Consider the following 15,722-nt stretch of genomic DNA (forward strand, 5'->3'; position numbering starts at 1 on the left):
GGAGGGACTGGTTACAGCCCAGTGGTGGGTGAAGTTGGGTCTTGTCCCACTGGTGGGCAGGGCTGTGTCAGGGAGCTTATTTATTGAGTAGCTGAGTGCTGATGAAGACTTTAAGCAACCTGTTTGCTGATGGGTAGGGCTGTGTTCTCTCCCTATTGGTTTTTTAACCTGACGAGTCCCAACACTGGAGCCTACAGACTGCTGTGTGGCATTACATCTTGATAAGAAAATGATGATCTTCAAAAGGATTCACACTAATGAGTACTCTCCAGAATTATTGCTGCCACTGTCTTTGTCCCAGCAGTGAACTGCACCCGCCCCCCATGCCACCCTCCAACCTGCACCTTCTCAGAAGATCCTCCAATACTAGCAGATAGGAATGTTCCAGTTTCTTATGAAGTTGCTGCTTTTTCCCCTGGGCTTTGGTGTGCATGAGACTTTGTATGCATCTTCCAAGAGTGTTTTGTTTCCCCCTGTCCTGTGGAATTCCTGAGCTCCAACTCCACTGACCACCAGAGCCAGATCCTCTGGGGGTTCCTCCTCCCATTGACAGACCACTCCTTGCCCCCCACCACTCCCAGTATAGGAAGCCTGCTGTAGGGATCAGAGCTTTTAATCTTGTGGGAAAACTTCTGTGTAATAATTATTTTCCAGTTTGTGGGTTGCTCACATGGCATGTATGGGATTTGATTTTATCATGGTTGCACCTCTCCTTCCATCTTGTTGTGGCTTATTCTTTGTCTTTGGATGCAGGACATCTTTTTTGGTAGATCCCACTGTTTTTTTGTTGATGGTTAGTCAGCAGTTAGTTGTATTTTGGTGTTTCTACAAGAAGAGGAGAGCTCATGTTCTTCTACTCCACCATCTTGTCTCTCAATCTAGTCTTCAAAGATTTTAAGGAGCTATGAATTAGTATAAAAAAAATTCATTCAAAGTTATAGCATTTTAATCTAAAGTTAAAAATATAAACATAAAAGCAAAACAGTTTTTTAATGGGAAAGGTAAATAACAGTCAGATAACCAATACAAAAATTAAATAAAATTTCATTTACTTAATAAAATTTTAATAAAGACAATAATCCATTTTCATTTACATAGTAAGAGCATGGATACCCTTAGATTTATTTAACTTTTTCTATTCCTACTGATTTAAAATTTTTCTCTTAAAATTATGGATTTTTTCAAAGTTGACATTATTTTCTCTTTCATTAAATCATTAGAAAGTGTGACCTTTGTTTATATGCTACTTATGATTAATCTTTACATTAAAAAAATATTTTACCTTTATAATATATACATTTTTCTAACAATGCCAAAAAGGAACTATCTGCAACTTCTCTTCCAGCCAAAATAAACGTTTAGCATGGGGAAGCAACAGAATGCAAAGCTAACTTTCCTTCTGGTTGTACACAGAATTAGGTTTATGGGCAAAGGAGTTGCCTGCTAGGCCTGCTTTTTTTCTTCTTCTTCTTTTTTAACTTCGTTTTGTACTGGAGTTTAGCTGATTAACAATGTTGCGAGAGTTACAAGTGGACAGCAAAGGGACTCAGCCATACATGTACAAGTATTCATTCTCGCCCTAACACCCCTCCCATACAAGCTGCCACATAACACTGAGCAGAGTTCCCTGTGCTATACAGTATTTTAAGACCAGCTCCACCACCCATTCCTGAGGAAGTTAGCTTATTTTGATAAGAGAGTCTCTCACCTGCTTTTGGCTTCAGGCAAACACTGGAGCCTGGTGCTTTCAGATGGAGATAAGTACCACTGTGATTATTACACAACTCTTGTGATACATTTCCTGGTTAACTACTCAGAAAACCTGTTCACATTCAAGCCTTTATGCATCTGATCTTGGTGTTAACACATGGGTCCTATTCTAGTCTATCATTTCCCTGTACTGTTAGTGGTTTCTATAGCTCTGTTGAGGGTTTACCTCGTAGCTCGGTCAGTAAAGAATCTGCCTGCAATGCAGGAGTCAGCCTGCATTGCAGGAGACCTGGGTTTGATTCCTGGGTCCAGAAGATCCCCTGGAGAAGGAAATGGCAACCCACTCCAGTATTCTCGCCTGGAAAATCCCATGGACAGAGGAGCCTAGTGGGCTCAGTTTGTGGGGTCGCAAGAGCTGGACATGACTTAGCAACTAAACCGCCACCAGAATAGCTCTGTTGGATTTTAGCATCAACTTGATCCCATTTATATATCTTCCCCAAATTCCTAAATGCTTGGGGCTTACCAGTTTTCCTGCTTTATTGTTTCATATTTTTACATTTCTTCTAGCCTCTTCATGTGAATTTAGGAAAGGGGATACAGGAATGCATGCATTTAGTCAGTTACCTTCCTTTGAATGAAAATTTACAATTAAAAACATCAAAACAAAACCTCAAAACTCACAATAAGGATAGCTTTATTGAGTTGTAAGACAGGGCACATAAAAATCAAATATTTGAGTAAAATTCAACCCTTCACTCAAAACTAGATTTTAAATATTAATATGTACATTGTTAGCATGTGTCTAAATTGTTAACCACTTATTTATTATTTAAAAACTTTAAGGCAGATATTTACTTATGCACTGGATCCCCAAATAGATAAAAGGAATAATCAACTGAAGTTTGTTATCAATTGAGACAAATGTAAATTATTACTTAAGGAAAAATGGTTTCATATTAAGGAAATACAGCACATGCATAATTAATGTCAGTTCCCCTTTTCATATTAAAGAATCACTCTCCTCTCATTCCTCCTAAGCAGCATATGAAAATCCCATATATAAAAACATCTTAAAGTTTAATCTTCCCTAATATTATCTGATCATAAATTTCTTTGGTCAAGGGAATATATGATTTTTTCAAGTTATCCATGAAGTAAAGTGGGTCAGAAATTTTCAATGGACTAAATCCTTCTTCCACCAACTGAAACTTCTGTAGTTTGAATGTTCCTGTTGCTTCCATCTTTTCCTATAAAGCAATGACCTGGATTAGTGGAATCATTTAACATTACCTATAATATACAAATAAAATATTCAACAATACAGAGCATAATATTTAATTATAACATTTTTATGTCCAGTAAGCATCTCTATTTTTACTACTAATAATTTAACACTAAAAGTTTTTAGATTTTTTAATTCTAAGTGCCCTTTAGAACACTTAAATCTTTACCTTGATTTTCCTGTAAACTTCATTCAATATATAAGAAATATGAATATAGTTACTAATTGATTACAACTGATTACAAACATGTCTAAAACATATAGATTTATCTCTCCAGTCCAACATCAATACAATATCATGTACAAAGAATGCTTCTAGACTGTAAGGAGATAAAAGTTACAAAAGACAGCAATCTATTCCACAAGGAATAATCCTGCAAGAAGCAGAGAGTATAAGAAATAATCTAAAACTTGGGTTCCCAAACTATACACCGAGGTGCTTCATGGTACCTCAGTGAATTGCCAGGGTCTCCATGGGATATTTAAATTTTTCAAGGTAAATCCAGTGACATCTGATATCACATAGAAAACTACTGGCTCGAGGTTCACAGTTCACAGTTCACAGTTTCAATATTAGTTTGTGATACATTTTTTCCCATCATGCCATGTCTCTGGGAAATAGGGTTTTCAGTGGTTGCTATCATAAAAAGCAAGCATAACCAAAAATCAATGTGGAGTATGGAATTAGTCTGGTCCTGTTCAATATAATGTAACTCCAAAATTTGAGGAGCTGTGTAATACCCAACGTAACATCTCCTTAATACATCTGATTATTTAAATATGAAATAAAAGCATTTTCTTTCCACTTATATGCATTATCTTTAAAAATAGCAACCAATTTATTAGACCTAAATATTTATTTTACTTTGTCCTAACTACTGAATAAATGAATGCTTAGGTATTTCTTTTGACCCAAGTGAAGTCGCTCAGTCATGTCCAACTCTTTGCGACCCTATAGACTGTAGCCCACTAGGTTCCTCCGTCCATGGGATTTTCCAGGCAAGAATACTGGAGTGGGTTGCCATTTCCTTCTCCAGGGGATCTTCCCAACCCAGGGACTGAACTTGGGTCTTCCGCATTGCAGACAGACGCTACAGGGAGGCTGTAGGTTTTGACCCAAGAGTGCTATGAAATAATTACTAAGGTGCTATGGATCTAGAAAGCTTATGAATCTTTGCTTTAAGGAATTTAAAGGCGACAAGGACTTTAAAGGATCTGTGTGGTAGTTTCAGGCATAAAGAAGCAACCTTGTTTTAAGTCAGATAACATGTAGGGTCCATATAACTCACAGGTTCTATGAGTAGTTTGGCCATTTTTACACATCCTTATGAGCATCACTGACTCGATGGACGTGAGTCTAAGTGAACTCCGGGAGTTGGTGATGGACAGGGAGGCCTGGTGTGCTGCGATTCATGGGGTTGCAAAGAGTTGGACATGACTAAGCAACTGATCTGATCTGATGAGCTAATTCTACTAAATCTACTTCTCTTTGAACCTTCTTCTCTAATCTCATCCCCTATCCTGCACTGTCATCACAGAATTAGATGTAACTGTGTAGAAACATATATTATTTTTTCTCTTTTAGAAAACTAGAAGTTCACTACATAAAATTTGATGTTCTGCCTTTTTTTAAAAAATAACAAAAACATTATACTAGATATTTTTCTCCAGATTAGGTAATTTTCATCAAAATATCACAATTTAATGGTTTCATAAGAGTTCCTCTAATTATAATATGCTAATTAACCTTACACTTGTTATTGAACTTAAAGAGAACAGAAAAAAAAATTTACTACTATAAAGAATAACATTTTATACATAACATTTGTGCATCTTTAGTTATGTCCTAAGAGTAAATTTTTGGAACTGAAATTACAAAATCAAAATATATGCAGATTCTAAGAGTGTGATCACACATTTACCAAATTGTTTTCTAGAGTGATGATAGCAATTTGTTCTTCCACAAGCAGACTGAAAGGACCGGTTTAACTGCATCTTGGCCATAATGAGTAATATCACATTTAAAAATTTTTTGTACATTCATTGGCAAAAAGATCCTTTTAAAATATGTGCTAAATAAAATTTTAATAAGATAGTCATCCTATTCATTTTGCCAGATGTAACTTATACTTTTGCATTACTTAGATCAGATCATTTATTAATTTATTTATTAAATTATTTATTTATTTATTAAATAATTGTGCTGCCAACTATCATGCACTATGCATGACATTATATCAAATACTATAATAAACATAAAACTCATGGATCATGTGTTTTAGGTGTTTAATGATTCTAAAATATCTTCTAAATTTGTACAAGACTGATTTAATCTTTGGAGGAGTCTTGTGCCCAAAATATTTCTTCTGATTAACGATCGTGAATTTTAAGTTGCCCTTGGAGGTACATGTTTAAAATATTATTTGATCCATCAACTTTCTACTCCATTAAAATATATTCTTCTGGGGCAAGATGGGAGGGACAGAAGAGAGCTGGGTGGAATTATAAGAGGGTAACAAGAGGGAGCATTGTGGTAGTGGAATTGTTCACATCTTGACTATGGTAATTGATACAAGCCATAAAGGTTATAAAAATGTATGGAATGATACACACATACACACAAATGAGTACAAGTAAAAACAAAGGAAATTTTAATAAGATGAGTGGACTGTATCATTATCAATATTCAATAATCATTATGAAAAATGGTACCATTAGAGGAAGCTAAGTAAAAGGCACAGATGATTTTTCTGTATTGATTTTTACACATGCATGTGAATCTACAATTATTTCAAAAATTTCAATTAAAAATGTGTTACTTCTTTTTCATAATGACTGGAGAATTCCATGGACTGTAAAGTCCATGGGGTCGCAAAGAGTCAGACATGACTGAGCGACTTGCACTTTGGACTACATTTATCATTTCAGAGCATTGTTATAAAAATAATCTGAGATAATATATGTAAAAGCTCTTAAAATATGATGTCAATGGAGATGTATCTGTGACAGTTTAGATGATACATCTCATTGACCAAGCAGTGACTTGGCCACAGCGATCACTCAGCAAATATTTTTAAAAAACAATATTAAGTCAGCTGTTGCTCTATTAGGGATCTAACAGTGATATGACACATATACCCAGTAAAATTCTACATGATTATGTTAAGATAAGAAATAGTTGAGCTATTTCAAATCCTAAAAGATGATGCCGTGAAAGTACTATACTCAATATGCCAGCAAATCTGGAAAACTCAGCAGTGGCCACAGGACTGGAAAAGGTCAGTTTTCATTTCGATTCCAAAGAAGAGCAATGCCCAAGAATGCTCAAACTACTGCACAATTGCATTCATTTCACATGCTAGCAAAGTAATGCTCAAAATTCTCTAAGCCAGACTTCAATAGTACGTGAATCATGAACTTCCAGATGTTCAAGCTGGTTTTAGAAAAGGCAGAGGAACCAGAGATCAAATTGCCAACATCTGCTGGATCATCGAAAAAGCAAGAATTCCAGAAAAACATTTACTTTTGCATTGCTAACTTTGCCAAAGCCTTTGATTGTGTGGATCACAACAAACTGTGGGAAATTCTTAAAGAGATGGAAACACAACACCACCTGATGCTCCTCCTGAGAAATCTGTATGCAGGTCAAGAAGAAACAGTTAGAACCAGACATGGAACAACAGATTGATTCCAAATCAGGAAAGGAGTACGTCAAGGCTGTATATTGTCACCCTGCTTATTTAACTTATATACAGAGTACATCACGCAAAATGCTGGGCTGGATGAAGCACAAGCTGGAATTAAGATTGCTGGGAGAACTATCAATAACCTCAGATACTCAGATGACACCACCCCTATGGCACAAAGCGAAGAACTCAAGAGCCTCTTGAAAGTGAAAGAAGAGAGTGAAAAAGTTGGCTTAAAACTCAACATTCAGAAAACCAAGATCATGGCATCTGGTCTCATCACTTCATGGCAAATAGATGGGGAAATAATGGAAACAGTGACAGACTTTATTTTGGGGGGGCTCCAAAATCACTGCAGATGGTGACTGCAGCCATGAAATTAAAAGATGCTTGCTTCTTGGAAAAAAAGCTCTGAGCAACCTAGACAGCTTATTAAAAAGCAGAGACATTACTCTACCAACAAAGGTCTGTCTAGTCAAAGTTATGGTTTTGCTAGTAGTCATGTATGGATGTGAGACTTGGACTATAAAGACAGCTAAGTGCAAAGAATTGATGCTTTTGAACTGTGGTGCTGGAGAAGACTCTTCAGAGTCTCTGCAAGGAGATCCAGCTAGTCCATCCTAAAGGAGATCAGTCCTGGGTGTTCAAGGGGAGGACTGTTGCTGAAGCTGGAACTCCAATACTTTGGCCACCAGATGCGAAGAACCAACTCATTGGAAAAGACCCTGATGCTGGGAAAGATTGATGGCGGGAGGAGAGGGGGACAACAGAGGATGAGATGGTTGGATGGCACCACTGATGCAATGGACATGAGTTTGAGTAGGCTCCAGGAGTTGGTGATGGACAGAGAAGCCTGGCATGCTGCAGTCCATGGGGTTGCAAAAAGTCAGATACAACTGAGTAACCGAACTGATGTTAAGAGATGTTGAGGACTAGTTTTGGGAAGTTATTTTTGAGGCACAATATTATATGAATAAATGGCTGAATAAATGAGCTTGCAAAGTTACCTAGTAGCTGAGTAAATTTTACTGGACTTTTCTCCAGCAACCTAACAAGAGAGGGCCCATCTCGCAAAGGACTTCTCTCTCAGATGGTAAAGAATCTGCCTGCAATGCAGGAGACCCAGGTTTGATCACTGGGTCAGGAAGATCCCCTGGAGAAGGAAATAGCAAGCCACTCCAGTATTCTTGCCTGGAGAATCCCATGGATAGGGGAGCCTGGTAGGCTACAGTCCATGGGGTCACAAAGAGCTGGACACGAGTAAGCGGCTAACACACACACACACCTTTCAAAACAAATGAGTTCAGAATTCCCCCAAGATATATAGTCACTGAGGGAGACTGGACAGAATGAGGATAAAAATTAAAAGCAAAATTGCTTAAAGCCAATTGCCTTGAGGGTCTACACACATTCTGCAGATACTCTGAGGCGGCCTGGTGGAATCTAATTTTAGGTATACAGCATCAAATATCTTCACAAAGCACAAAAGCATGTGTAAGATGTGGGTTTGTCTTGCCACCATCATGGGGACCATCGTTTATCCAGATTGAAGAGGAGGAGGGCAACAAATAGGACAAGGGCAAAGACGCTAGCATTTTATTGTGCAAGACCCTGATGCTGGGAGGGATTGGGGGCAGGAGGAGAAAGGACGACAGAGGATGAGATGGCTGGATGGCATCACTGACTCGATGGACGTGAGTCTGAATGAACTCCGGGAGTTGGTGATGGACAGGGAGGCCTGGCGTGCTGTGATTCACGGGGTCGCAAAGAGTCGGACATGACTGAGCAACTGAACTGAACTGAACTGAACTGTCTGTAATGAGGCTTCAAATATGGCATAAATTAGCATCCTAATACTTTTCATTGTTCTTGAAATTTTCTAATAAAAACAAAATGAACATATTGTCTAAGTGGTAAGTATTATTTTGTAATTAAACTATCTTGTAAATTCCTGGTCTTAAATTTTAGGGGTAGGTAAAATTACCTGCATTCTTAAAAACTGTGGACGAGCGTAAGCTGGTAAAAATGTAACAACTTGCTCATAAACTTTTTCCAAGTCTAAAGACATGTTTGGTTTTAAAGTAATAGAAGCCATTCCTGCTTTTCCTTCATAACCTGAAAAAAAAAGTTTGTAATAGAGTTAGTTTTACAAGCAGTAGGTGAATTTAAAAAAAATCCTGTTCATTATACACTGTTACAAATATAGACATTACATCTATTACATTAATAACAATGCAACAGTAGCATGAACGAGTGGGTCTTGAGCTTATGATTTACTTTCTAGAAATGATGTAGGAAAGAGAAAGTGCAGAATCTATGTTTAATTACCTACACTTCAAAAATGAAATAGATGGAATAGAAAACACAGTAAATTACCCATAATTTGTATGCCATTACTATTAATATGAAATATTAACAGGAAACATTTTAAAGACAAATATATATTTTTTAATGTCATGTTAAGTATCAATTAAAAAAACAAGAAACTAGAGACTAATATTTCCATGACTAAATCCACAGATTGCTTACTGCTTAACATCCCATCTTTTTCCCCAGGGGTTCAGAATTTCTTGTAGCATTTCCCCAGGACCCAAAGACTATTAAACAGACTTTTTTTTTTTGCTGCCCTCTCCAAACATCCCCACCATCAGTATCCCCTGCACATGCAAATTTCAAGTTGGTTACTTCTCTTTGCCATTTTCACCAAAATGAGACAATATTCATATACATATTTATAAAGTTGAGGCCAAACAGATTTTAAAATAATTTCTGAAAAAGATTCAACTTAACTACAAGTCAATGTTATTAAATATTTAAATTAGAACATGTTCCTGTTTAGTGGTATGTATAAACTCTAATCATCTAGTCATTACACATTGTGGTATGTATAAATTCTAGTCATTTTTCTCATCATCAACAGAAAAATAATAGGCCACTGAAAAGCTGTAACTATTTCTAGCACTACATAACTTGACCATAGTTTTCAAAAGATCTGCTTAAAAATATACATATACATTAAAATGCAATTGGTACCATTCCCCAGGTGTGACCGTGCAGTTTGCTAGCTTGGTGTTATGACATCCCTTTGCCAGCCCAAACTAAGACATCTTAATATGTGAAAAATGAAATGTTCAATTAGCAAGATTGTTGCAAATGAAAGAAAAGTTTCATTTCATTCTAAGAATCCCTCCCAAACCTGACATCTATTCATACCTGGCACAACCACACCATAGACATTTGCTTCCTGTATGAAATCCAGCATCCCAATGATAGCACCAACCTCTGTGGTTGCTACATTTTCCCCTTTCCACCTAAAAAAAAAACAAGTTCCAGTTAGTACCCCTATATGTTAAGAACAAGGCACCCAGTTTTAAGTTTCAGTGCCCTGCATTTGGCTCTGTGCAGGCACCTAATTACCAAAAATAATGGCAGTTTTCAAAATGAAAGACATTTCTAAGGAAGAACTTTGTAAGTCAGCAAAATCAGTATCTGTTTCTCAGTTAAAATTACTTTATCTGTTGTCTTATTGGTATAAATTGCTTACTGTAAAATGTTTTCTTTTAAATGCCATAAAAATAACTACAAATCTCTCTGCTTGTACAAAGCATTCTCTATCTATAATGATAGAAAACCTGAAAGGAAAGTTAGAGTCTTTCAGTTTATTGCACCTCTTTAATTTCTAGGGATTAACCTCTTTGGCTCTTTTAATGCATACAAATGAATATTTTTTTTAAAATGATTTTGCATAAGATGCCCTTCTAACGTGACACAAAGAAGGTGAGGAAAACGGATGTTTCTGGACTGTATAATCTGGTCGTCCACTGTTCTACGGCCATTGATTAGAAAGCAAAATAAATTAATAAGCCTAAGATAAAGAATTAAAAAAACTTCTAAGAAAGATAAATTTTGCTGTTTCTTTATTTTTGCCATGAAGTCAAGAATTAGACAGTATTTGACTGTTTTTCTGTTTTAACCCTACAATTTAGACTTCACATCAGTCTGCCTGTATCATATTCTTTAAAAAAAAAAAAAAAGAAGTCACTGATTTGGACCCAAGTGATCCAAGTGATTCATTAAGTTAATTATAAAAATGACATCAAAATGTAACATATGTTTCAATCTAGAAACAGATGGGCAGTGAATTTTTAAACCGGGAGTCATTACTGAGATAAAAGCACTCTGTGCCCTGAAGGTAGAGAGCAGGTGGTGTATAGTGTTTCTACAGAGCCTCCCTCAGAGCAGTGTTCACAATCGAAAACCAAGCTTTGCAACCAATGCTATTCCATACCTGAAAGTGTCTCCAATCCGGTCCCAAAAATAAAGGAAATCCTCCTGGTCTTGGACCATTAAATCTCCTGTGTTAAAGTAAACATCTCCTTTCTTAAAAACATCACAAAGCAGTTTCTTTTCTGTCTGCTTCTTATTCCCAGCATAGCCAAAGAAGGGATTCTTTTCATTCACTTGAGAAATGAGAAGTCCGGGTTCCCCTGAGAGAGAGGCATTTTCAATGATGTGATTAAAAATATTATTCCACACACTGTGTGTGGACCTTGTTACATGTGACAAATACATCCAGTGTAGCTTATCCTTCCTTCCTCTGAACTTATTTTTATTATATTTGACATCAATTACTCTGGGTGCCTAAGTCTAGCACACCCTTTTACAGACTGCCAAAATATAAATAACTCTGGAAAAGCTAACAAAAAGGAAATAGAATGTAAAAAAAGTAATTTTAAATTTATTTTACATCCTGAGTGGATACACTAATGGCTATGTTTTTGGAATACATAGATTATAACACCAATAATAATGGCCATAATATAAATAACAACTAAAATGATAATTTTAAATAAGATTATGATGATGGCAATATTTATTTATTGGGCACTTACTATGGAGCAAGCCCTATGAGAAATGCAACTGTCATTACTTTTTCAGAGAGATTCTTTGAAGTTGATCAATATAATCCCTATTTCACAGGGAAGGTGCTAGGGCCCAAAAGAGTGAAGTATATTAGTAAAATTCAACAGATAGAAAGGAAGGGGCCTAGAACTCAAATTCAAGTCTCTATGATCTTTCTGTATAATATTAGATTTGACTTAATTGATATGCTATTAAAAGTTTAAGAAAATGTTTATTCCTCTGGAAATCCTCAAAAGACAGGAGATAAGCCATGAATTTTTTTGGTTTTACTTATATTTAGACACATTATCTAAAATAATTTTTAATCAGGTATAGTCAAATTAATCAAGATATTGCTCAGCATTCAGAAAGGTAAAAAGCTACGTCTAATAGTAGAAGACAAAGGAGACCAGCAATCACTTCCCCAGAAGATTTCAAGGCCAATGACTTACTCTGGCCACTGTGAAGACAGTTAACATCTGTGTGATGCGTCTGATGAGGCTATATTCCAGCACACTCTAAAGTAGTTTCTGTTATTTTAACACTCTTTCCAACTCTTACTGCTTTCACTCCTGGACATTGAGGGTTCCCAGGGCACACAAGCCACTTGCCGAAACTCGCCTGCCCTGCTTCAGCAGCGACCCCTCACTGTCAGCGTCATCACCAGTACCATCATCATCATCATCATCACTGCCATTGGTACGCTGTAGGAGCACTTTCTGGGTACCAGTCACTATTCTGAGCACTTTACATGTGTATTCCATCTCAGTCTCATCAGAAACCTATTGAGTCAGGCCCTCTTATTATCTTCATTTTACAGGTGAAGAAACTGAGGGAAAAAAATAGCTCAGTTGGTAAAGAATCCTCCTGCAATGAAGGAGACCCCGGTTCAACTTCTGGGTTGGGAAGATCTGCTGGAGAAGGGATAGGCTACCCACTCCAGTATTCTTGGGCTTCCCTTGTGGCTTAGATGGTAAAAAATCCACCTGCAATGTGGGAGACCTGGGTTAGATCCCTGGGTTGGGAAGATCCCTGGAGAAGGGAAAGGCTACCCACTCCAGTATTCTGGCCTGGAGAATTCCATGGACTGTATAGCTCATGCGGTTCCAAAGAGTTGGACACAACTGAGTGACTTTCACTTTCACATAGCTGCCAAATGTTGAAGTTTTTTTCAACCACCTCCATCTGACTCCATGCCTCCCTCCATCTGACTCCAGGGCTTCCCTGACAGCTCAGTTGGTAAAGAATCCACCTGCAATGCAGGAGACCCCAGTTCAATCCCTGGGTTGGGAAGATCCGCTGGAGAAGGGATAGGCTACCCACTCCAGTATCCTTGGGCTTTCCTGGTGGCTCAGCTGGTAAAAAATCCACCTGCAATGTGGGAGACCTGGGTTCTATCCCTGGGTTGGGAAGATCCCCTGGAGAAGGGAAAGGCTACCCACTCCAGTATTCTGGCCTGGAGAATTCCATGGACTGTAAAGTCCATGCGGTCGCAAAGAGTCGGATACGACTGAGCGACTTTTACTTTCACTTTCATCTGACTCCAAAGGTTCTCCTCCCTTGCGTATTCCATCAATCTACATTTCCTATATACATTTCAGAATTTTCTAAGCCTCTTATATTTTCCTTAAAATTTATATTTTTTTCTTTTTCTTCTTCAGGACACAGGTGATAGTTCCTTACCTGACAAATTAATTATTGCAAATGCTTAAAAAGGTTAGAGTGTATTCTTATCTTTCCCTCTTAGGAATAATTTATGAAAGACACAATGATTTTGTTTTGGAGGGGCCACATTGCATGGCATGTGGGATCTTGGTTCCCTGACTAGGGAGCGATAAAACCCATGCCTCACTGCAGTGAAAGCACAGAGAAAGACACAACGCTTTGATGGGAAAAAAACTGAGCAATCCTTTTCAACAATTGCAAAATTATAAAGTGGATATTTGGTGACAATCTGCTTCTAAAAAACCCTGAGATTTCATAAGCAGTTTGGGGATCCAAGTTCCAATATCACATATTATGATACATATAATAAATAAAACACACTAGAAAAGTGGGGATAAACAAAGGTCTTTTCAGTCTCCTTAGAAATGACTTTTCCCTTAGACACTGTCTATGGAGTTGAATTAGAAAAAAACACTGGATAAATGCTCTTAGACTTGAAATTCAGAGGAAGGGAGTATTTGCTTTTTAATAGATAAGGCTCATTTTTTTGTCCAATCTTTCAGGTAGTGTGGGGCGGAGGGGAGGCAGGGAACAGGTCTATGAACTTTATCTCCATATTTGAAGTCGTCTTCTGAAATGCAGTTGAAACATTATGAGGCAATAAAAAGTAACTTTGGCCTGATTTTCTCAGACTGGATCTCAAAGCAATTTTAAGGGCACATCTCTACATTTAATTTTCCACCTTGATTATATGCAGCTGCTAGTTAATTGGGGCACTTGCTTTGATTAAAAATTTTCTAACCCAAAACTATAAGAAAGACTAGCTTGGAGAAAGAGGAGCTGGATGACGAAGAGAAAGGGAGGGAGGTAACAAGCTACATGCCAGGCCTTCCATGGGGCTCTGCAAACATCATCTCATTTAGCTGTCAACAGCAACCTAATGAAAAATATTGTCACTACTATCCCACATATAAAGAAAATGAGACTTTGATGAGTTAAGTGATTTGCCCAAAGTTGGACAGTTTCTAAGTGTGAGAGCCCAGATTTAAATCCAAGTCTGTCTCGCTTTCCTCTGTACATAGAATTATAAAGTGCCATTCATTTTTATATCTTGATGACATAGGACATTAGACATATGCGACTGTAGGAGTGGTGGATTAAGAAAACTTTAAGCCCAACAGTAATCACTTGAAGATTTTTGTAATTACCATCTGAGTGACCCACATGGGGCCTCTAACTTTTAACAATTAAACCATTCTTCTTGCACTAAAAATCCAAATACATATCATAAATAACAACTCTTTCTTTTCTAAATTCAGTAACTAAAGAGAAATTCAGAAAATTTACCTGAAGAGGCATCTTCAAATACAATAACCTTACCTTTTTTCACATCACTGCACCAGCCCTGTTCATCTCTAATGGGTTCATCTTTCTGAAAATCATACTTTATCAAGTGAAAAGTGAAAAAAAGCTGCAAAAGCAAAATTAAACAAAAACAAAATTTAGTAATTTATTTGTGCAGTAACATCCACTGGTAGGAGATTTAAAGTTCAGTCAGTTGAAATACTGTTTGTGTCAATTGACTGAACTTTAAACCCTGATGCTGGGAAAGACTGAAAGCAGAAGAAAGGGATGACAGAGGATGAGATGGTTCAATGGCATCACTGACTCAATGGACATGAGTTTGAGCAAGCTTCAGGAGATTAGTGAAAGACAGGGAAGCCTGGCGTGCTGCAGTCCATGGGGTGGCAAAGAGTCAGTCATTACTGAGAGACTGAACAACAATAAGAACAATTGAAATACAGAATTAGAATGTGGATTTACTAAAGACAAGTAAGCTTTCCTGGTAAAAAAAATTAAATGAATATTTCAAAATCAAAATTGAAGTTGTTAGTAACCAGCACTCCTGTACTGGCATTCACTTTCACTTCTTTTATGTTGCATATTACCTTAGAAAAGTTTTACTAGTTTTAATCTTGAATGAATACCAGGAAGTAATCTGTGCACTAAATCACATACAGTTAAGAGGACCACTTTCTTGCCTTCTCTTTTTTGCAATCTTTCAAAACATCCTTTGAAATGGAAATTTTAATAGAACTAAAATGTAAACTGGGAAGATCTCCTGGAGAAGGAAATGGCAACTCATTGTAGTATTCTTGCCTGGGAAATCCCATGGACAGAGTAGCCTGGCAGGCTATAGTCCATAGGGTTGCAAAAAGAGTCAGACACAATTTAGTGACTAAACAACAAAATAGATACTATGTGAATGCGAGGATTTTGCTGTATATTTTAACTTATCATCCTCTGAGAAGGGATTAGATGCCTTAAAAGTACTGTTTTTGTCATTTACCTTGGCCTTTTCCCCAGTCTTTCACCCTAATGTCTTTAACCCTCAGCACTTCTGCACGCTATTGTGTAGGATGGGAATTTTTTGGAACACACTTATCACCCCAGGAAACAAGTTAGTTGGACAT

General features: G+C 37.1%; 1 protein-coding gene across 2 annotated transcripts in view; it reads right to left on the reverse strand.

Annotated features, from left to right (window-relative positions):
• Positions 1-2,390: 2,390 nt before the first annotated feature.
• The window catches only part of SLC27A6 (solute carrier family 27 member 6), an 80,890-nt gene continuing 67,558 nt past the window's right edge, over positions 2,391-15,722 (reverse strand). For both annotated transcript variants that reach the window (XM_005209093.5, NM_001101169.1), the window contains 5 exons: positions 14,629-14,719; positions 10,970-11,168; positions 9,895-9,992; positions 8,666-8,796; positions 2,391-2,960 (listed from right to left, as the gene is read on the reverse strand). In XM_005209093.5, coding sequence (XP_005209150.1) covers positions 2,784-2,960; positions 8,666-8,796; positions 9,895-9,992; positions 10,970-11,168; positions 14,629-14,719 — 696 coding nt within the window. In that variant the 3' untranslated portion in view covers positions 2,391-2,783. The remainder of the gene's footprint in view (positions 2,961-8,665; positions 8,797-9,894; positions 9,993-10,969; positions 11,169-14,628; positions 14,720-15,722) is intronic.

Source organism: Bos taurus, chromosome 7, assembly GCF_002263795.3.
Source record: "Bos taurus isolate L1 Dominette 01449 registration number 42190680 breed Hereford chromosome 7, ARS-UCD2.0, whole genome shotgun sequence".
NCBI classification, from domain to species: Eukaryota; Metazoa; Chordata; class Mammalia; order Artiodactyla; family Bovidae; genus Bos; species Bos taurus.